The following is a 23,885-nucleotide window of genomic DNA, read 5'->3' as shown; positions in this document are numbered from 1 at the left end:
CTAAATAGCAAAACTCCTTTACTACTCTAAGTGTCTCATTTCCTAATCTAATTCCCTCAGCATCACCCGACTTAATTTGACTACATTCCATTATCCTCGTTTTGCTTTTGTTGATGTTCATCTTATATCCTCCTCTCAAGACACTGTCCATTCCGTTCAACTGCTCTTCCAAGTCCTTTGCTGTCTCTGACAGAATTACAATGTCATCGTCGAACCTCAAAGTTTTTATTTCTTCTCCATTGACTTTAATACCCACTCCGAATTTTCTTTTGTTTCCTTTACTGCTTGCTCAATATACAGATTGAATAGCATCGGGGAGAGGCTACAACCCTGTCTCACTCCTTTCCCAACCACTGCTTCCCTTTCATGCCCCTCGACTCTTATGACTGCCATCTGGTTTCTGTACAAGTTGTAAATAGCCTTTCGCTCCCTGTATTTTACCCCTGTCACCTTCAGAATTTGAAAGAGAGTATTCCAGTTAACATTGTCAAAAGCTTTCTCTAAGTCTACAAATGCTAGAAACGTAGGTGTGCCTTTCCTTAATCTATTTTCTAAGATAAATCGTATGGTCAGTATTGCCTCACGTGTTCCAACATTTCTGCGGAATCAAAACTGATCTTCCCCGAGGTCAGCTTCTACCAGTTTTTCCATTCGTCTGTAAAGAATACGCGTTAGTATTTTGCAGCTGTGACTTATTAAACTGATAGTTCGGTAATTTTCACATCTGTCAACACCTGCTTTCATTGGGATTGGAATTATTATATTCTTCTTGAAGTCTGAGGGTATTTCACCTGTCTCATACATCTTGCTCACCAGATGGTAGAGTTTTGTCAGGACTGGCTCTCCCAAGGCCGTCAGTAGTTCCAATGGAATGTTGTCTACTCCCGGGCCCTTGTTTCGACTCAGGTCTTTGAGTGCTCTGTCAAACTCTTCACGCAGTATCGTATCTCCCATTTCATCTTCTTCTACATCCTCTTCCATTTCCATAATATTGTCCTGAAGTACATCGTCCTTGTATAGACCCTCTATATACTCCTTCCACCTTTCTGCTTTCCCTTCTTTGCTTAGAACTGTGTTTCCATCTGAGCTCTTGATATTCATACAAGTTGTTCTCTTTTCTCCAAAGGTCTCTCTAACTTTCCTGTAGGCAGTATCTATCCTACCCCTAGTGAGATAAGCCTCTACATCCTTACATTTGTCCTCTAGGCATCCCTGCTTAGCCATTTTGCACTTCCTGTCGATCTCATTTTTGAGATGTTTGTATTCCCTTTTGCCTGCTTCATTTACTGCGTTTTTTTATTTTCTCCTTTCATCAATTAAATTCAATATTCCTTGTGTTACCTAAGAATATCTACTAGCCCTCGTCTTCTTACCTACTTGATCCTCTGCTACCTTCACTACTTCATCCCTCAAAGCCACCCATTCTTCTTCTACTGTATTTCTTTCCCCCTTCCTGTTAATTGTTCCCTTATGCTGTCCCTGAAACTCTGTACAACCTCTGGTTCTTTCAGTTTATCCAGGTCCCATCTCCTTAAATTCTCACCTTTTTGTGGTTTCTTCAGTTTTAATCTACAGTTCATAACCAATAGATTGTGATCAGGATTCTTCCTTGTATACAACCTTCTATCATGATTCTTGAACCAAGTATTAGCAATGATTAAGTTATGCTCTGTGCAAAATTCTACCAGACGGCTTCCTCTTTCATTTCTCTCCCCCAATCCATATTCACCCATTGTTTCCTTCTCTCCCTTTTCCAACTCTCGAATTCCAGTTACCCATGACTATTAAATTTTCGTCTCCCTTTACTACCTGAATAATTTCTTTTATCTCATCATACATTTCTTCAATTTCTTCGTCAGCTGCAGAGCTAGTTGGCATATAAACTTGTACTACTGTAGTAGCCATGGGCTTTGTATCTATCTTGGCCACAATAATGCGTTCACAATGCTGTTGGTAGTAGCTTACCCGCACTCCAATTTTTTTATTCATTATTAAAACTACTCCTGCATTATCCCTATTTGATTTTGTATTTATAACCCTGTATTCAACTGACCAAAAGTTTTGTTCTTCCTGCCACCGAACTTCACTAAGTCCTACTATATCTAACTTCAACCTATCCATTTCCCTTTTTAAATTTTCTAACCTACCTGCCCGATTAAGGGAACTGACATTCCACGCTCCGATCTGTAGAACTCCAGTTTTCTTTCTCCTGATAACGATGCCCTCTTGAGTAGTCCCTGCCCGGAGATCCGAATGGGGGACTATTTTAGCTCTGGAATATTTTACCCAAGAGGACGCCATCATCATTTAACCATACAGTAAAGTTGCATGCCTTCGGGAAAATTACGGCTGTAGTTTCCCCTTGCTTTCTGCCATTCGCAGTACCAGCACAGCAAGGCCGTTTTGGTTAGTGTTGCAAGGCCAGATCAGTCAATCATCCAGACTGTTGTCCCTCCAACTACTGAAAAGGCTGCTGCCCCTCTTCAGGAACCACACGTTTGTCTGGCCTCTCAACAGATACCTCTCTGTTGTGGTTGCACCTACGGTACGGCCATCTGTATTGCTGAGGCACGCAAGTGGTTCATGCTGCTGTACCACATAGAATGTCACACTAATCGGTTCCCCAACCACTTTCTTCAAACACCATACTGCATTGTGTGTCGAATGGGTACAGAGCATTGTGAATAGGTTTCACTCTCTACGTTTTTGTTTAATATCAATGGCCAAATATTCATAATAATTATCGATTGTTCTGTAGCCATTGGCAGTTGTTCCTGAGAAAGTGTCGTTCCTTAGCAATTGTGAGGCAGTTTACATTGTCACTTAATATGAATTTTCAGTGTGGTGTACCTAGAAACAATCTTCAAAACAAAGTTCCCCATCAAAGTCTCTGCAGCATAATGATAATTGCTATCATTCTGCATCACACTACACATCTCTTTATAGGACTGTTCTTCTGTGTGGGTGGTATATTCTCAATGAAATCCCATGCTGTGAGCCATTCAGGCATAGATGTTTTTGAAGGCTGCCCACATTGAGGTGAAATCACATCCTTTCCATTAGTTTCCAGCAGTTATGATACAAGAAACAACCTGAAATGTACATGTGATTCTTCCTTTGTCTTCTCACTGGACTTGTAAACAATAGCCGGCCGGGGTGGCCGAGCGGTTCTAGGCACTACAGTCTGGAACGTCGCGACCGCTACGGTCGCAGGTTCGAATGCTGCCTCAGGCATGGGTGTGTGTGATGTCCTTATGTCCTTAGGTTAGTTAGGTTTCAGTAATTCTAAGTTTTAGGGGACTGATGACCTCAGAAGTTAAGTCCCATAGTATTCAGAGCAAATTTTTTGTAAACAATAAAAACTATTTGCATGACAATATTCATCAGCCTTGTGAACATTTTCATGTACAACTTTGTGCCTCTCTTCCTTTCTATGAGAGAAGGATATACACTCCTGGAAATTGAAATAAGAACACCGTGAATTCATTGTCCCAGGAAGGGGAAACTTTATTGACACATTCCTGGGGTCAGATACATCACATGATCACACTGACAGAACCACAGGCACATAGACACAGGCAACAGAGCATGCACAATGTCGGCACTAGTACAGTGTATATCCAGCTTTCGCAGCAATGCAGGCTGCTATTCTCCCATGGAGACGATCGTAGAGATGCTGGATATAGTCCTGTGGAACGGCTTGCCATGCCATTTCCACCTGGCGCCTCAGTTGGACCAGCGTTCGTGCTGGACGTGCAGACCGTGTGAGACGACGCTTCATCCAGTCCCAAACATGCTCAATGGGGGACAGATCCAGAGATCTTGCTGGCCAGGGTAGTTGACTTACACCTTCTAGAGCACGTTGGGTGGCACGGGATACATGCGGACGTGAATTGTCCTGTTGGAACAGCAAGTTCCCTTGCCGGTCTAGGAATGGTAAAACGATGGGTTCGATGACGGTTTGGATGTACCGTGCACTATTCAGTGTCCCCTCGACGATCACCAGTGCTGTACGGCCAGTGTAGGAGATCGCTCCCCACACCATGATGCCGGGTGTTGGCCCTGTGTGCCTCGGTCGTATGCAGTCCTGATTGTGGCGCTCACCTGCACGGCGCCAAACACGCATACGACCATCATTGGCACCAAGGCAGAAGCGACTCTCATCGCTGAAGACGACACGTCTCCATTCGTCCCTCCATTCACGCCTGTCGCGACACCACTGGAGGCGGGCTGCACGATGTTGGGGCGTGAGCGGAAGACGGCCTAACGGTGTGCGGGACCGTAGCCCAGCTTCATGGAGATGGTTGCGAATGGTCCTCGCCGATACCCCAGGAGCAACAGTGTCCCTAATTTGCTGGGAAGTGGCGGTGCGGTCCCCTACGGCACTGCGTAGGATCCTACGGTCTTGGCGTGCATCCGTGCGTCGCTGCGGTCCGGTCCCAGGTCGACGGGCCCGTGCACCTTCCGCCGACCACTGGCGACAACATCGATGTACTGTGGAGACCTCACGCCCCACGTGTTAAGCAATTCGGCGGTACGTCCACCCGGCCTCCTGCATGCCCACTATACGCCCTCGCTCAAAGTCCGTCAACTGCACATACGGTTCACGTCCACGCTGTCGCGGCATGCTACCAGTGTTAAAGACTGCGATGGAGCTCCATATGCCACGGCAAACTGGCTGACACTGACGGCGGCAGTGCACAAATGCTGCGCAGCTAGCGCCATTCGACGGCCAACGCCGCGGTTCCTGGTGTGTCCGCTGTGCCGTGCGTGTGATCATTGCTTGTACAGCCCTCTCGCAGTGTCCGGAGCAAGTATGGTGGGTCTGACACACCGGTGTCAATGTGTTCTTTTTTCCATTTCCAGGAGTGTAGTTTCTAAGCCTTCATATCTGCACCACCCATAAAAGAATTGTATTTTTTAATAAATTGAGGCTTTCTCATCTCTTTGCCCCATTTGGTTGTTGTAGCAGCTGCATCATTATGGAATGTTGAAATAAAAGTCACCTGTTTTTTATCCTTCCATTTCAGCATCGTAATACCCAGTGAATGATTTTACCTTTCTTGAGTGCATCAGGGCATCAGGTACATTCTTCCTATTCAGCCAAAGTGTGTCAGCTACATTTGTACCCCTTTCCACCAAACGGTAACACAAATGTGTGCTTTGTAATCTGACACAAATGTACGCTTTGTAATCACTGTCCGCCCAGAGTTTATGGCCTAAGTTAAAATGAGGCTCAGTAAGTTCTAATACTGTCTGACTTGTTTTCAGGGTATCTGCAGAAAGAAATTTTGTTTCTTTCTCAGTGGGACTTTATGTGTAAATAACTGCCATAAATATTGTGCGGGGGATTCACAGATCTTCTAGGTCTTTATTCCAAAATTTGATGTTTTTCTAGGTGGGCAGGTTTTTATTGCCAGCCTTCCTTTCCATAGCATAAGGGATTCATTCACCCAAGTGCTTTCTCCCATTTTATATATATTTTTAAATGTATCATTCAAGTGCTGAATGACCAAGTGCAGCTTGGACAATCTTTTATTTTTCTCAGACGCATTCACTTTCTCATAATTGCATCTACAAAGTATCTCAAATCTGTCTTGGTGCATAGTCTGGTTTGTTTCAGTCAGTATAATTGTCATCAGTAATATCTAGGTCACTCCCATTGTCATTTATACAATTTGTTCCTTGGTTCACTGATAATTGCAAGATTTTGCTCCGATGTAAGACTGCTCTAAGTATTTGGCTGTGTAGTTTAGCATTCGAGGGCATCACTCCGATTGTAAGATACAACACATTGTTTCGTCTGACCTGTTCACTTTCTAACAAAAATGTTAACGCTAGGTCAGCACAGACCTTTTTACAGTTAGCTGATGAAACAGTATCATTGGTTGTCAACAGAAGGCAAAGTAATGTAGTTTCACCTGCAAGAATGCACCTGGTAAGTATGTGATCAAGATAAAGCCAATGCAGATGCTCGCAACACACAAATTCATACTTGAGGTGCTGGCTTGAGGAGTTAATGCTAAACTTTACTTCGAAGTACATTGTTATTCAGTTTTGTATTTGTCACCTTAAAGATAAATCAAAAGTGGAATAAGTTTTTGGCGCATCATTTTAACCCATTGTGCCAGTGCCATTGAAAAATATATCCGAATACCCTTCTCAGCATACATCAGTTACCCTACTTTTCTTATTTTACTTATTGTAGGCCTGAGGCCTCGTACCTTCTTTGTCGAATTTGTTTCTTCTTTTCTTTATATTTGTTTTCCCAAGATAATTAATTTTCTCTTTGTTTGTGCTGTACGATCTAAACTTACATGAGCAACTGAATCTTATTCTTTGGCACTCATAAGAGTTTTTTTTTAAGCCAATGTTAAGTTATCATTACATAATTGTATATCAAAATTTAACATTCCACACAAACTGACTTAAAACACCACTAGATAAGCAAAATCATTACAGCTAATTCTAAATTGTCCACAAAAAATATTTAGATATATTTTCTCCACCAGTTCAGCTGCACCTGTAAAATAAATTTAAATAATTTTCCCGTATAGATTCTTCACATGCAATATAATTAAAGCTATTTTCTGCTCTTAAATTTAAATTACATACTTCAGTTTTCATATTGTTAACTGATGAATGAGGTTTACTGTTACCTGATTTGGCCTTTTGTTCATTTAAAATATTAACACTTTCTTTCAGCATTTGTTAAATTGGAACATAATATTCCTACTTCATCTGAGTCTGTACATTATTCTGAAATATTAAGTCTGGCAATAGTGTCTGAAGTTTGTTTTAGATCTGTATTTAATTCATCAGACTGATTGTTTACCTTTTTCTTGATCAAATCAGATTGTTCTGTTATGTCAGAATGTAAGTCTTCAAGTAAATTCAATATTGTAAATTTCTATGTGTAATAAATTTCTGTTTGTCTCTATGTTCCCTGATGTGATTCATCAATTTGTTCATCTAATTATTAACTTGTGTATGTGTCTTTCATTAGTTACATCAAATTGATTGGTGTGTTCATGTATTTTGGTGTTGGTTATATCTAATTTAGAATTTAGCTCAGTAGTTGTCGGAGCATTTGTCTTGAGAAGAACTTCCTCAGGCTGCTTTAGTTCTGCCCTAAATTGTTCTTGATCTGCCTTAAATTTTTCAGTTAGATTTGTCAACAAATCTTTCAAATGAGGTTCCATATTTGTAGTTAATATGGGCATACAGGCACACTGCTACTGCTAATAATAATAATAATAATAATAATAATAATAATAATAATAATACTGAAAAGCTTTTGATAGTGCACCCCACTCATGGTTACTACAAATATTGGAAATACACAAAGTAGATCCTAAATTGATACAGTTCCTAAACACAGTAATGAAAAATTGAAAACCACACTTAATATCCAAACAAATTCAAATAACATCACATCACAGCCAACACAGATTAAGTGTGGAATATACCAAGGAGACTCATTAAGTCCTTTCTGGTTCTGCCTTGCTCTGAACCCACTATCCAACATGCTAAATAATACAAATTATGGATAAAATATTAATGGAACATACCAACACAAAATCATGCATTTGCTATACATGGACGATCTAAAACTACTGGCAGCAACAAATCAACAACTCAACCGATTACTAAAGATAACAGAAGTATTCAGCAATGATATAAATATGGCTTTTGGAACAGACAAATGTAAGAAAAATAGCATAGTCAAGGGAAAACACACTAAACAAGAAGATTACATATTGGATTACCACAGTGACTGCATAGAAGCGATGGAAAAAACAGATGCCTATAAATATCTAGGATACAGACAAAAAATAGGAATAGATAATAAGATAATACAAATATTAAAGAAGAACTGAAAGAAAAATATAGACAAAGACTAACAAAAATACTGAAAACAGAATTGACAGCAAGAAACAAGACAAAAGCTATAAATACTTACGCTATACCAATATTGACCTACTCATTTGGAGTAGTGAAATGGAGTAACAGACCTAGAAGCACTCAATACACTTACACGATCACAATGCCACAAATATAGAATACATCACATACATTCAGCAACAGAAAGATTCACATTAAGCAGAAAGGAAGGAGGAAGGGGATTTATCAACATAAAAAACCTGCATTATGGACAATTTAAGAAAATTGTTTATAGAACGAGCAGAAACTAGCAAAATACACAAAGCAATCACTCATATAAATACATCAGCTACACCATTGCAATTTCATAACCACTTCTACAACCCTTTAGATCACATAACATCAACAGATATGAAGAAAGTAAATTGGAAAAAGAAAACACTACATGGCAAGCACCCATATTATCTAACACAGCTACACATTGATCAAGACACATCCAACACATGGCTAAGAAAAGGCAATATATGCAGTGAGACAGAAAGATTCATGATTGCAATACAGGATCAAACATTAAACACCAGATATTACAGCAAGCATATTATTAAAGATCCCAATACCACAACAGATAAATGCAGACTTTGCAAACAACAAATAGAAACAGTAGATCACATCACAAGCGGATGTACAATATTAGCAAATACAGAATACACCAGAAGACATGACAATGTAGCAAAAATAATACATCAACAACTTGCCATACAACATAAACTAATAAAACATGTTCCCACATACAAGTATGCACCACAAAATGTACTGGAGAATGATGAATACAAATTATACTGGAACAAAACCATTATAACTGATAAAACAACACCACATAACAAACCTGAAATTATACTCACCAACAAAAAGAAGAAATTAACACAACTAACCGAAATATCCATACCCAATACAACAAATATACAGAAGATAACAGCAGAAAAAATGGAAAAATACATCCAACTGGCTGAGGAAGTCAAGGATATGTGGCATCTGGATAAAGTTGAGATTATACCAATTATACTATCAACTACAGGAGTCATACCACACAATATCCACCAGTACATCAACACAATACAGCTACATCCAAACGTATATATACAACTACAGGAATCTGTAATTATTGATACATGTTCAATTACCCAAAAGTTCCTAAATACAATGTAACATATACCGTACAGTTAAAAGGAAGTCACGCTTGATCAAGGTCCGCTTCACTTTCCATTTTTAACCAGACATAACGTCTGAGAAAGGAAAGAAATAATAATATTTTAACAATACTTTTCTAATAAACGATTCACCGACTCTTTGTTAGAAAATTTCTACTACAAATCAATTAAGTCTTGAGAGAAGGAGAGAGAGAGAGAGAGAGAGAGAGAGAGAGAGAGAGAGAGAGAGAGTTTTGTCGTGCAGCATGCAGCACTGTAATGTGGAATGCACAGTGCAACTGCAACTCAGTGACATCATGAAGTTGTTGAGCAACTGCCACCTGCACTGCTAGACACCATAGAATTGTCAGTCATGAGTTGATAACAGTCACCATTGGTAAAAGCTGCCGGCCACCAATCATCTGACTCACTGTGTTAATAACCTTCTTTGTTGTATGTAATGCTATCAATTTTAACTGAATTCCCTTGAGAATATATTTCATTCTTCTAAATATCTGGTTTTTAGTGCATGTATTGATATGTGCACTTCTTCTCACCGTTCAGTTATTTATTTGTATAATTGTTCAGTATTCCAGTTTATGTCTGCCCTCCAGCAATAATTAGCTCTGCACCCTCCAGTAGTGCACAACAAGTGTGGGGTACTTGTTGAGTTAGATGTGGATTAATTAATGAAGATTTCCTGTTTTTCTAGTTTACCTCTTGCTTTGCTGAACTGTTGCCTTGAATGGAGCAATAAGACATCTCCTCCTTTACTGTTTTGTACTGCAAGGAAAAATTTAATACTGCAAATACTCTTTTTCTTGACTAATTTTGCAGACACCTTATGTGTATGTAATAACATCACATATCAAATCAGAATGTCCAACACAAAACCTCATCATATGAGATAGAATCAGAATGACATTTCATTTTCTCGAGTCCAGTCATAAGGATTGTCAGAGTTACATATTCTCTGAGGATTTTGCACTTCTCCAAACTAGGCCAGTGATGCAATGAGCTGATATATTTGCTTGCTTCCAGGAACTTCCTCTTGTGAAGTTACTGCAATTGCCATCCCATCTTGGAGACTTACATTGTCCTTAAGTGTGATTCTCTGCATGCAACTAAAATAACAAATCTGTCCAATATTTGTGCTCTCCACTATGATGACTTGTTTTCTAGTCTTCATTCACAAGTATTTTTCCTTGGTAAGAATACGTAAGGAACACAGCACTCCTCTGGAGTGATATGTAACACTACACTGTGCAGACTTCAATCCAACATGCCGAAATCTGTAATTTATGACGATATCCACTAATTTCTGACTCTGAGAAGAAGCTGTTATGGGTCTGAAAATTAATTCTTTTACACCGTACGTAGTGTTGACTGTGGTGATTGTATGTGTCTGGTAAATACACGAAGAAGGGTACCCAAGAGAGCTGTGTTGGTGTAAAATCATTTATCTAGCATCATATTTTGTGACCATTTGCAAGTCACTAACATTTAACATTTTTTAACCAGTTCAGGGTGCAGCAGTTTGATCATAACTTCCATTGGTATTTAAATTTACTCGTCCGTAATGAACAAGTGTGGGTGGACACATTATTATTATTCAGAAGAAACAGCTGCCACTTGATTTTATCATATTGTTACAACAAATGAGTGGTGGATAATTGTATTCCAAATTACAACTGTGTTAAGTGTTTATGGACTACCAATTTCAGTTGGCTATGGTCCCAGTTTTCTGTCACTGTGTTGCTCTTATCTTTACAGCAAATATACTGAATTCATAAATGGTAAATGTGTGTATGGATACATTAACAGAGAGAATTGAAAAGATAACTACTCAGTAAAACAATCTCTAATTAAAGATTTTAAATTCCAGATCATCCTGCCGACCAAATGATGGCTGCCGACCAAATGATGGGACAGATCATCATGGTAAGTTGCCAGTGCAGTAAACAGTTAATCATTCGAAACTGTTAAATTAATAAGTCCTAGTAATGGAAGAAGGTTATAATAGTAAAAATAATTCTGGTTTTACACAAGAATCCATAAGGTGTCATACAAGGTGCATAGAAAAATTCAGTGAAATAAGAGTTCCAAACAAAATACCTTTACTGTCCCTCAGAGTAATCACCATTGGTTACAATACACTACTGAAATTGGTTGTAAAGCTGTTGAAAACTGTCTGCAAGCACCACGGTCATGTTTTGTCAGATATCTAGAACATTCACAAGTGTTAATGAACGATGTACTTACACTGTCTCTGCTTATCTTCAGCTCTTCTGCTCTCATTCTCAAAGGGAGCTGCTGAACATGCACAAGCAGCTGTGCACTTGTTCAGTGTTGTCTGGGACTGTGCTTGTTGATCTGAATGCAGTTCATCCTCAACACTGTCCTTTCCTTCTCTAAAACACAGTTTTTTCTCACTTCTTCAACACTGTACACTTGCTCTAACATGGCATGAGTCTCCATTGCCGTATTCCCTAATTTGAAGCAAAACTTCATGTTAATGCATCGCACCATTTTGCAATGACACATGTGCAATGGTTTCTTGTGGATGAATGGTGGCTGTCTTTGAGAATGAGAGAAAAACAGTTGGAGTTAAGCAAAGACAGTGCAAGCACTATTGTTCACAAACATTTTTAGACAATTCTGGATATCCAACAATGCTTGATCACAGTGCTTTGAGTGATTCAAAAGGAGCATTTGCTGACAGTTTTCAACAGCTTTACAACCAATGTCAGAAGTGTGTTGTATCCAGTGGTGGTTACTTTGAAGGTCAGTAAAGGTATTTTCTTTAAAACTTTTGTTTCCTTTATTTTCTGTAACCAATCACTGAGCATTTCTGAAGCATCTTCCGTGTGACAACTGTTTAATGTAGGAAAGCTTTGTAGTGTTGTGTTATCATTCAAGCTACTTAAGCCATTAGAACTGCAGTTCTGAGTAGATTATGATACATCATTTTTGTCTTGCACATTTTTTGGTGCAGGCATTGTGTACTAGCTATTTTGTGTGCCCTTAAATAGCTATATACAGCATCTCCTTCCTGAGTTTGGAAACATGCAACATATATCCACATGGGTGGGCAGGTGGAGAGGTTGGTTATATTATATTTTTTTCTTTTATATGAAGCCACCTACGTATTTTAGTGTTTAATATGAAGATTTTTTTTTTTCCAGATGAGGATGACGACAATGAAGATGGACTGAGTGTTACGTTTGACAATGGGGTTAATGAAGTGGATCCCTGTAACTCTGGGTAATTATTTCTTGCTATCTTTGTTTATATTATGATCTTTATGTGTATTATATAATACATTTGAGACATAAAACACAAATTACTGTCTTGGTCTCACAGAATACTGGGTGACATAATTATTAATCATTACTATTATAAAAAATGTAAATTCCACTAGTTAAAGTACATACTATTTTCAGTAATCACCATTTTGAGAATGATGACACGAGAAGTTCTTGCTATTTTTTTGAACTCAGGATCTTGTGTGTGTGTGTGTTCTTGTGGATCTTTCAGAAAAGGGATTTTTTTCCAGGGTCTATAAGCGGACAAGGAAAAAAAAATTCCCGGCTATCCCATTTAAAAAAATATACTTTTTCCCAGTCGAAAATACACTTTTTGCATGCTAAGTGACAGTAGATTTTCCATAGATTTTTCCTTTGAAACTGTAAAAATTATCAATTTTTTTGGGTGGGGAGGAGGGTGGGATGGGCGGGACAGGGGAGAGAAGTTTTGAAAAGAGTTTTGTTGAAAAAAAAAGGAGATAAGTTTTGGAAAGACCTTTGATGTGCAGCAACATATATGCTGCATATTTTCGTATTACGAAAATATAAATTCGAATTTTACGAAACACAGCACTTTAGTTCCCAGAGCATTAAAATTGAGATTGCGATGTCCTTTTGTAAGCCAGTCATGTCTCATACTGGGTGACATAATTATTAATCATTACTATTATAAAAAATGTAAATTCCACTAGTTAAAGTACATACTATTTTCAGTAATCACCATTTTGAGAATGATGACACGAGAAGTTCTTGCTATTTTTTTGAACTCAGGATCTTGTGTGTGTGTGTGTGTTCTTGTGGATCTTTCAGAAAAGGGATTTTTTTCCAGGGTGTATAAGCGGACAAGGAAAAAAAAATTCCCGGCTATCCCATTTAAAAAAATATACTTTTTCCCAGTCGAAAATACACTTTTTGCATGCTAAGTGACAGTAGATTTTCCATAGATTTTTCCTTTGAAACTGTAAAAATTATCAATTTTTTTGGGTGGGGAGGAGGGTGGGATGGGCGGGACAGGGGAGAGAAGTTTTGGAAAGAGTTTTGTTGAAAAAAAAAGGAGATAAGTTTTGGAAAGACCTTTGATGTGCAGCAACATATATGCTGCATATTTTCGTATTACGAAAATATAAATTCGAATTTTACGAAACACAGCACTTTAGTTCCCAGAGCATTAAAATTGAGATTGCGATGTCCTTTTGTAAGCCAGTCATGTCTCATGCTACGTGACCTCACCAGCAGATGTTCAGAGCATAATACACGTGTTATAGTCAGCCAATAGCAAGATCCCAGTTATGTAGCGTGAACATCCAAAGAGGAAAAGTTAATGGTTTACATTAATACAGGGTATACATAAAGTCCGGGAACACTTTCAATTATTTATTGCTCAAGAATCATACATTGTTCAGAAATATCATACATATGTCAATTTGAAGAGAAACCCTGAAAGTTTTTTTTCCCCTTTTCCATGTATACCGCCACAGTGTAGTTTGGTAATTTGCCGATAGTAAGCGCTAGTCACAAACATGGCGCATTCAGGTGTGGAGCGAGCTGTCTGTGTTTTGGAGGGAACAGCTGTTTCATGAAATGGCCTCCCCGATCACCAGATGTGACATTTTGCTGTGGGGACACATTGAAGATCTGTCGTATGTACCATCTCTACCATGTGATGTAGCAGAGCTCAGGGAGAGAATACGAGAAGCGACTGCCACAGTCGACGATGCCATGCTGGGACAGGTATGGCAAGAATTCGGTTACTGTATTGGCGTCTGCTGGGTCACTCATGGTTTGCATATCACATGTTTAATTAAAAAAATTAATAATAATAATAATAATAAATCAGAGTTTCTCTTCAAAATGCAATGTGTATGACATCAGTACAATGTTTAGTTTTTGTGCAATAAATAATTGAAAGTGTTCCTGGACTTTATGTACACCCTGTAGTAAATTTAAAATAATGACATAAATGTCTGGTCTTCTGAGCGCGAAATTCTTGTAAGTGGTTGGTCCTCAAAGTATTCAGTTTTAAACGCTCTGTGATTTAAGAAATTGATCCCACTTTCTCACACGTAACATAATTCATCTTGGGTAAAAAGAAATTTGCTTTGAAAGTAACGCTTTTTGAACCATCATTCGCAATGCTATCCTGAGACTGTTAGAAATAGGTTCGATTTAGCAGTTGCCAGAGAGCGCGTGAAAACAGGCATATTGTGTGTGTGGAGCTACAGTGGTGTATGAAGCCCTCATGTTCCTATGTATAGCACTAAGAGAGCTTACATTACACCATAAAAGAAACAAGACATCAGGGGATACTCCAAGAGCATTGGAATTTTGTAAACCATACTAAAATGCGTATTTCAGCTTGAAGTGCACATCAGTTTTTTTCCAGATTCACAATGCAGTAGGTCCCATCTGATATTAAGCTTTTCAGTGTGGTTTTTGGAATGTAAATTTTCTTGGAGTACCAGTACTATCTCATACTTGGTTCTTTATTATGGCATAATGCCATAGTGGCAGAAGATGAAAATGTGCACTTGAAATTCAGCAAATAGTGAACTAGCCAATACTATGGAACAAAACATTTCATTTCAAATACATTGATTGCCTCAGCAGAAAGATTAATAATGCCAAATTTCTTTAGCAAACTGACAAAAATTACTTCATTGTTCTGCAAGGCGATTAATGTTTGACTGCTAATAAGTTGGAAATAAAATAGAATCAGAAAACTGAAACTAATAATATATTTTTGCCCTCCATACTTATGTGACTGTATTATAATTCGCTTGAGAGCTCCCAGCCGCAGAAATCCGTTTTGGTTTCATTTGATGTGGGATCTGTAAATGAAGAGGAACACGTAACGCAAACAGGGGTCAGGTGGTGACTAACCCCCTCCCCACTACAACTCGGACAACACTGCATGTGCATGAATCTGGCAGCTAGGGAGCGCGAGAAAATTTTTTCTCATTAGCATCTGGTTGCTTGCTGTTACTGCCGATACAGTTAACAGCCACACTTCAAGTAGTGGGAAGTGGGAGAAGGTACTGCTCATACACGAGTCAACTGCGCCTGCGCATGAGTCCACTGGCAACTGGTCAGACGAACCTAATGTAAACGGTTGTGATGTCATGCTCATAGAAAGCAGTTTATTGTTACGAAGTATTACATAATCTTCGCCCTAAGGCCTTTGACATATTTTTGCTGTTTGCAGATGCTTGTTTGTGCACAGTGTTTTGTTGTTGTAAATGATGCATTTCCTGTGCCACTAAAGTTATATTTTTTCCCCTCTTGTTTATATTTTATTACTGCAGTATCATTCTCCAGTAGCAGGATACAGTAACATTCTTTGCTAGAGAATCAATTCTTACCAGCGTAAATCACAAAATTTTAACTGAAAGCTAAAACAATGAAAAATTCCCAGAATCCTGAAAAATTTCCTGAGGTTTTCCCGGTTTTCTCCGGGATGAAAAAATTCCCAGATTTTTCCCAGCTTTCCTGGTTGTCCTGGGTCGTATACACCTGATGTTTTCATGTGAGGCATTGATTACCTTTTTGTTATTACATTTTACTGAGCTGAGACATATTCCCAGTTTAATGACACATTGCAAACAAGTGAGCAAGAGTTGGTCGAGACTGATAAACCAGTTTGTTTGTGGAACATGGAGTGGCCTTTGGACATGGAAAGATTAGAGGCAACCAGCAGCATGATGATGTAGTAGAAAGCTGAAATTACTATATTAAACATTCAGATGAAATGTACAGAAGATATTGTGTGTTTTAATTCCATGACTTCCACCAGAGGAAAATGTCTGGATATAAATTAACTACCTCCTCTGCAGTGAGTCCTTTGGATGCAGAGTGCTGACTACACCCATGTCAGAAGGAAAGCATACACAACCAATATTCAGTGAATTAGTTCAAGGAATTATAGATCTCCTAGAGAACTAGAAAATCTAAAAAGACAAATGAGTGGAAGTTATAGATGGTAATGGTCAGTAAAGTGAAGTGAAATGAACTGGCCAATTGATTATGGAATAATGGTTTCACCATCAGATAATGACAACAGAAGTTGCAGCAATTATATATGAGTTAGGGGGGCACAGAATGAGTTCAAAGTTGAGTACTGTATGGATGCAAGTGGGTTGTTCCACATCAAGTGTCATAGGAGTCCCCACTCAACCATCTCAGATTCTGTTTATAGGTGGAGGAGTCAGATAATTGGTGAATGCCTGGTGCCAGGTAGTAACTGCGATTAATAACAACAGCGGTGCAACCTTTGTCTGCAGGTAGGATGTTTAGGTTGGGATATGTCTTGAGGTTGTGTGTTGCTGTTCTTTCTTCTTCTGAAAGGCTGGCATTCTGAGGAAGTGACCTGGGGAAGGATGGTGAGGCTAAGTTGGAGGTAAGGAATTCCTGGAAGGTGACCGTGAGTGGGTGAGGGGTGGAGGGGGGGGGGGGGGGGAGGATCATGGTTGGATGGTGGTGTGGACTGGAAGAGATGGTGTTCACTGTTGGAATTAGGGTGGTTTTGGTTTGAGAGATTGGCAGCATAGAAGTTCTTCCACTGCAGAGATTGGGAGAAGGGGAGTAGGTCTTTGACAAGTCCAGCGTAGTTAAATTTGGGTGTAGAGCTAAAGGTGAGTCAAACATCTGTTGAGCTGAGAGTTTTGTTGGAAAGGTTAATGACAGTGTTACAGGAATGTTTTGGCTCTGGATTTGGTAGGGAGTTTTTGGGGATGTGGCAGGTTAAAAAAAAAAAAAAGTCAGCTAGGCAGTGATTAGCTGCTAGGAGGGGTGGACAAGGAAGGAAACAGTGGGTACGTTAGGGCTTGGATAGTGGTGCCCCAAGGTGGCAGTAGGATGTCAGCAGGTTAGATAACTTAGGGAGGTGGTGTCGGGAATGCTCCTTCAGAGCAAGGGATTCAATTTCAGAGGTGTGATGTATGGAGTAGGGATTGCAGAATAGTAGTATCTTATGGAGGGAGCAAAGGTGGTTCTGGGATGCCTGTGCCATGGAGATAGGTTTTAGAAGTACCAGGCCTGTGAGGGTCAGTAATTGTGGAATCTAGAAAGGTGTGGATCATCATGAGAGGATGGGTGGGATCCAGAGAAAGGAATCTTTACGGTTAGGCTGTTGGGGGGGGGGGGGGGATTCCATGGTTTAGGCAGCATTTGAGAAGCAGGACATGGGACTGGGTTTTAGCCAGGGAAAGGTATACTTTTCTGACCTGGTGTAGAAAGTTGGAGCAAGGGTCCATTGTGGTAGGAATGGTGTAAAGGAAATGGAAATGGCAGAAATGGGCAAAATACGTGTTGATGATTGTGAGAAGAGCCAGATATGCAAAAAGATGAGTAAAAATGCATAAAAATATGTAAAGACACACAGAAACATGCACAGATGTGTCAAAATAAACACAGATATGTAAAAATACATGCAAATATGTAAAAATATGCAAAAACATGTGAAACCACATGAAACTATGTAAAAATATGTACAAATACATTAAAAATGTACAGAAATGTAGGAGGAAAGAAACAATGAGTTATGGGAGTGTGTGTGTGTGTGTGTGTGTGTGTGTGTGTGTGTGTGGGTGTGTGTGTGTGTTGTGATGAGTGGGGAGAGAGAGAGAGAGAGAGAGAGAGAGAGAGAGAGAGTTGTGGGGGGGGGGGGGGAGAGGGGTTAGGACGAGGTTCTAAGTTTGTGTGGCATGGGCAGGTGTGGAAAACAAACTGCTAAAGTATGTCAGGATGAGGGATGAAGTGGGATTATTAGGAATAAATATAATTAAAACTATCAGAGGAAAGAATCGGGGGCATCAGCTACTGCATCAATAATCCGCACAGTCGCGAAGTGTGTGTTGTGCACTGATGATCGCTGGTACAGTATGGCTCATAAGTAGATGTGGTTTAGAAGGCAGTGAATAAACACAGGAAAGAAGAGAATGATGGATACTGAGAAGAGTTATGCTATAGAGAAGAGTAACAAAGGAAAGCATCACAGGATTGTAGGATGGAAGAAAGCTGTTCGGCAAAATCAAACAATGGAAACCTCAGGTAGGAATATCAACAATGTAGGAAAAGACAGTTTGCTACTTACCATAAAGATGAATTAAATTGGACACAGGTACACTTAAAATACACTTACATAAAGCTTTCAGCCAGAGCCTTCATCACGAAAAGAGACACACACACCACTCATACACACAAACAAGCACACTTCATGCGCACATGACCTGCAACTCCAGCCTCTTGGGCCGGAATGCAGTTATCATGTAGGATGCAAGCGGCAGTCTGAAGGGGGAGGGGTAGGGGAAGGGGAAGGGATAGGGATAGGGATACGGATAGTAGTGTATGGGTGGCAAGAGAGATGAAAGATGTGTGGTGGAGTGTGCAGGGGGTTGTGGGGCAAGGAAGTGGGGGAAAAAGGAGCAGAAAAAGAGAGGAGTGGGGGGAAAGACAGCCAGATTCATTGGCAGAGGGCAGCAAATACACAGTGGAAGGTGAGAATGGAGAGGAGGTGAGAGGATAGGGAGTGGAAACTGTTGGATTTAGGGTGTGGGGACAGTATGTTACTGTAGGTTGAGGCCAGGATAGTTACAGGAGCGGAGAATGTGTTGTATGAATAACTCCCATCTGTGCAATTCAGAAAAGCAGATGGTGGAGGGAAAGAGCCAGATGGCTTGGGATGTTCAGCTGCATGTTGTGCCACAGGGTGGTGCACTTGCCCTTGGTCACAGTTTGGCAGTGGCCATTCACCTGGTGGACAGCTGGATGGTGGTCATATGAATATAAAAAGCTGTGCAATCATTGCAGCAGAGCTGGTAAATGTTACAGCTGCTTTCACAGGGGTCCCGGTCCCTGATGTGATTGGATAAACCGGTGACAGGGATATGATCCTTGTGGCAGGGGGTTGGGATTGAGAGTGGCAACCAGGTTGGGTGGGTGATGAAATACCTCTTTAGAAGGGGTGGGAAGTATCTCAGGTAGGATGTCCCTCATTTTAGGGCATGATGATAGGTAATCAAAGCCTGGGCGAAGGATGTGGTTCAGTTGTTCCGGTCCGGGGTGGTGCTGGGTGATCAAGGGGACACTCTTTTGTGGCTGGTTCTTTGAAATGGTGGGAGAATTGGAGAACTGGAGGTGTGAGAGGAAATGCCACAGGAGAGCTGTTTACAGACTACGTCTGGGGTTAGTGCCTGTCTGTGAAGGCCCTGGTGAGACCCCCAGCTCACTGAGCAAGGGAGTTTTTGTCACTGCAGATATGCCATCCCCAGCTGGCCAGGCTGTATGGGATGGATTTTTTGGTGTGAAAGGGATGGCAGCTGTTACAATGCAGGTACTGTTGGTGGTTGGTGGGTGTAATGTGGACAGGAGTGTGGATGGAGCCATTAGAGAGGAGGAGGCCATATAGATTGTGTTGAGGAGGACCACTGAAGTGGATGGGAGAGAAGGCATTCAGATTGTGGAGGAACGAAGATATGATGTCTTGGCACTGCCCAACCACGCACCCAGTACTTCCTATTCCAGTCCTGTCACATGTTTATCCTACCTCATCAGGGGCCAGGCCAACTGCAAAAGCAGCCATATCATTTACCAGCTCTGCTGCAATCACTGCACAGCTTTTTGTATTGGTGTGACTACCAACCAGCTGTCCACCAGAATGAAAGGCCACCACCCAACTTTGGTCAAGAGCAAAGTAGACCACCATGTGGCACAAGATGCAGCTGAACGTAAAGCACTTGAGTTTAATGGCTGCTTAACTATGCGAGCCATCTGGATCCTCCCTTCCACCACCAGCTTTTCTAAACTGCACAGATGGGAGTTGCTGTTACAACACATTCTCCACTCCCATAATTATCCTGGGCTTAACCTAAGGTAACATACTGTCCCCACACCCTCCACCCAAAAGTTTCCACCCTCCCATCCTATCACCTCCTCTCCATTCTCATCTCTAACACTGTTCATTAGCCACCCTCAGCCATTGCATCTGCCTGTCTTCCCCCCCCCCCCCCCCTCCACCCCCCACACCCTCACTCTTGTTTTGTTCCTGTTTTTCCCACCTCCCTGCCTCAGAATCTCCTGTTGCTGTGCCTGTTGGTATTCTGGTCCACCACACAGGGTTCATCTCTCCCGCTCGTGCTCTACTATTCCCTTTCCTTCCCTATCCCCTCCAGATTGCTGCTTGCATCTCATGTGATAGTTGCATTCTGGCATGAGATGCTAGAGTTGGAGGTCACATGTTCATGAGGTGTGCTTGCTTGTGTGTATGAATGGTGTGTATCTCTCTTTTACTGCTGAAGGATGTGGCTGCAAGCTTTATGTAAGTGTCTTTTAATTGTGCCTGTCTACAACTTCATGTGTCTTCTTTACAGTAAATGGCAATCTGTCCTTTCCCACATTGTTGACATAGGGGACTATGTCATAATTAATGTTCAGTATAAATTCAGTGATGCCATCAGCATTTCTCTTAAAAATATTTGCATTTACACAATGCAATGTGTATTAGTCAGAAGTGCAGCATGTTAACATGATTTAACATTATGTTGAATTAACATAATTAGAAAAATGAATTATGTGGTTAATATGTAACAGTTTGCAAGATGTCACAACATCTTGTAACATGACTTTGAGTGCTCCATGGCAAGAAAATGTTCTGCACAAAATTTTACAAAATCCTTTTTAGAAATTATGACAGGACGTCATAACTTGAAAATATCAACAATGTGACAGACTACGTTGTATTAAAACATGATCGTAATCAGCTGCTACTTCCTCCTGTGAATTATGTGGGACAACTTCAGCAGCTGTGGCCAGGTGCAAACCTACCATCAGAAATCTGACATACCAAACAGATTAAAGTGGTTTTCAAGGATTTAATATCTGCAGATGCAAATAAGACTTGCAAATGCAGCACGGATAGCACGTGTCTTATCTACGTAGATCTATAATTTATTTATTTATTTATTTTATTTTTTTAGCTTGCATTTTATTACATTCATGACATAGGGCTTTCAAAATACAAGACACTATAAAGTTTTACATATTTACATTCATTTACACAGTATAGCCACAGGTAGGTTGTAGTATTATATCTAGACTGATAGATTTCTTACGGACACATCCTGATTGATTGTAGTAAAGTAAACAACATTTTACATCTACATCTATACTCTGCAAACCACCATGAAGTCCATGACAGAAGGTACATCCCATTGTTCCATTTATTAGGGTTTCTTCCCATTTCATTCCCATATGGAGCACGAGAAGAATGACCGTTTGACTGCCTCTGCGTGTGCAGTAATTACTCTAATCTTATCCTCATGATCCCTACATGAGCCATACATTGGGCTGGTAGTTTATTCCTAGAGTCATCATTTAAAGCCAGTTCCTGAAACTTTGTTAATAGACTTTCTCGGGATAGTTTACATCTATCCTCATGGGTCTTCCAGTTAAATTTCTTCACTATTTCTGTGACACTCTCCCACAGATCAATCAATCCTGTGACCATTCACGATGCTCTTCTCAGTATGCATTCAATATCCCCTGTTACTCCTATTTCATACGCACCCCACTCTAAGCAGCAATATTCTAGAACCAGTCACATGAGTGATTTGTAAGCAACTTCCTTTGTAGACTGATTGCACTTCACCAGTATTATACCAATAAACCAAAGCCTACCACCTGCTTTACCCACAACTGAGCCTAAGTGACAGGGTGATTCTAGAAGTTGGTCAAGGGGGGGGGGGGGGGTTGGAATATTGCTTAACAAAAAGAGAGTTGGGATCCTCCACTGACAAATGGTAAAATTTGGTGTTGCTTAAAGTATTTTTTGGTAACTGTTTTGGAGTTCAGGGTAAAAACCTGTCTACAGAATGTGTGTGCCTGGGAAAATAATGTGATTTGATGCATATGTCCAGCGACTTCAAAGTTTTTGTCTGGGTACAGCAATTTAAGTGTTGTTAGGCATACGCGGCGTATTTAGCTTTCTTGATTATTGTAAGTGGTACTCGTACATTAATATACATCCAATGTACAGTATATTAATAAATAACGAGATGCCCATTTTAAGTTAAATTAATAGATAGTAAATAATAGATAGTAAGCTATTTGCCGCTATTGTTCTTTTGTTAAAATGTGTTTGAAATACCGTATTTACTCGAATCTAAGCCGCACTTTTTTTTCCGATTTTTGTAATCCAAAAAACCACCTGCGGCTTAGAATCGAGTGCAAAGCCACCGGAAATTCTGAAAAAAGTTGGTGGGTGCCGTCACAACTTACTTCTGCCGTCGAATATATGTAGCGCTACACAAAGATAAATACTGGCGCCAAAACCTCTGCGTCAGTAAATAAATTAAAAAAAAAGGTGGAAGACGAGCAATTTTCAATGTACTACGAAAATCCGACTGGCAAGACTGTTTGGGATGTTTGTCAATATGGCCAACTCTACGTTCTGAATTTTTTCCTATTTGTGAGAAGAGATGGTAGCTATAATAGGAACTTTTATAAATTGTGAATCACATGCAGTATTCTCGTCACCATAAGAATAATACGCATATAAACATTTTGCCATGTATTGTTTCATGTTTTTTTGCTATCTCATTTAAATCTGGTCTGCCTAATAAACTACGAAACTAGAGTGAGACAACAGCAAACATATCATGTCATGTTTATATTCGTATTATTCTTATGCTTAATAGTGATACCATCAGAAATGAATCACGGCAATTGACTAGATTTTTAAATCTAAGATGATTCTAATTTCTGTGTAGAATGTAATGTACTAAAGAGGCGCCTGCAAAGATTTTCAAACGGAGAAAAATTTTCGCTAAACTCTCGTTCAGAACATCTTCTATCATACGCAGTCTATTATTTGGTTCTTGTTGATCATTATCAAAGAAAGCAGCAGTGTAAGTGACAACAAGTACCAGTTTCTTGCCATTGTTTCGCTAATGAGACGATTCTTCTTTTTTTTTTTAAAAAAAAAAAAAAAAAAAAAAGCGGCGGTAGCGCGCACAAAAGCAAGCCATGCCGCGAGCGGCAACAGGCCGTAAACACGCACTATCAGAAAGCAATAAACAATGCGTGACACAGTACAGTAACGCATTTTCAGCTTAGTGACGTAAACACCTTTAACAAAGAAAACTGCGCTTATCAGATCAAAGAAAAATAGGCTATCAATTCAAACCAGACGAAGGACGTGGAAAAGGAATGGTATCCGTATAAATACTGACGCATAGCAATGGCTACCTGGTAAAGATTAACTGCTAACTTATGACTCGAACCAAACTACTGTAGCTGTATCGTCATTCATTCGACCTAAATTGTGTCTCATATTACAATGGACCAACTTTGTTTCGATTTGGAGATGCAGCCTATAATTTTTCTCTCCCCTTGAATTTTGAGTCTCAAATTTCAGGTGCGGCTTAGATTCGGGAAAATGTTTTTTCCTTGATTTCGAGTCTCATTTTTCAGGTGCGGCTTAGATTTGAGTGCGGCTTAGATTCGAGTAAATACGGTA

General features: G+C 40.0%; 1 protein-coding gene across 1 annotated transcript in view; it reads left to right on the top strand.

Annotated features, from left to right (window-relative positions):
* LOC124613076 overlaps positions 1-23,885 on the top strand; it is a 111,072-nt gene that overhangs the window by 72,966 nt on the left and 14,221 nt on the right. Inside the window, exons 10-11 of the mRNA XM_047141660.1 lie at positions 10,957-11,012; positions 12,257-12,335. Coding sequence (XP_046997616.1) covers positions 10,957-11,012; positions 12,257-12,335 — 135 coding nt within the window. The remainder of the gene's footprint in view (positions 1-10,956; positions 11,013-12,256; positions 12,336-23,885) is intronic.

This window comes from Schistocerca americana, chromosome 4 (genome assembly GCF_021461395.2).
Source record: "Schistocerca americana isolate TAMUIC-IGC-003095 chromosome 4, iqSchAmer2.1, whole genome shotgun sequence".
Classification (NCBI taxonomy): Eukaryota; Metazoa; Arthropoda; class Insecta; order Orthoptera; family Acrididae; genus Schistocerca; species Schistocerca americana.
Note: the sequence above shows the minus strand (reverse complement) of the source record. Positions and strands in the feature narration are given on the sequence as shown.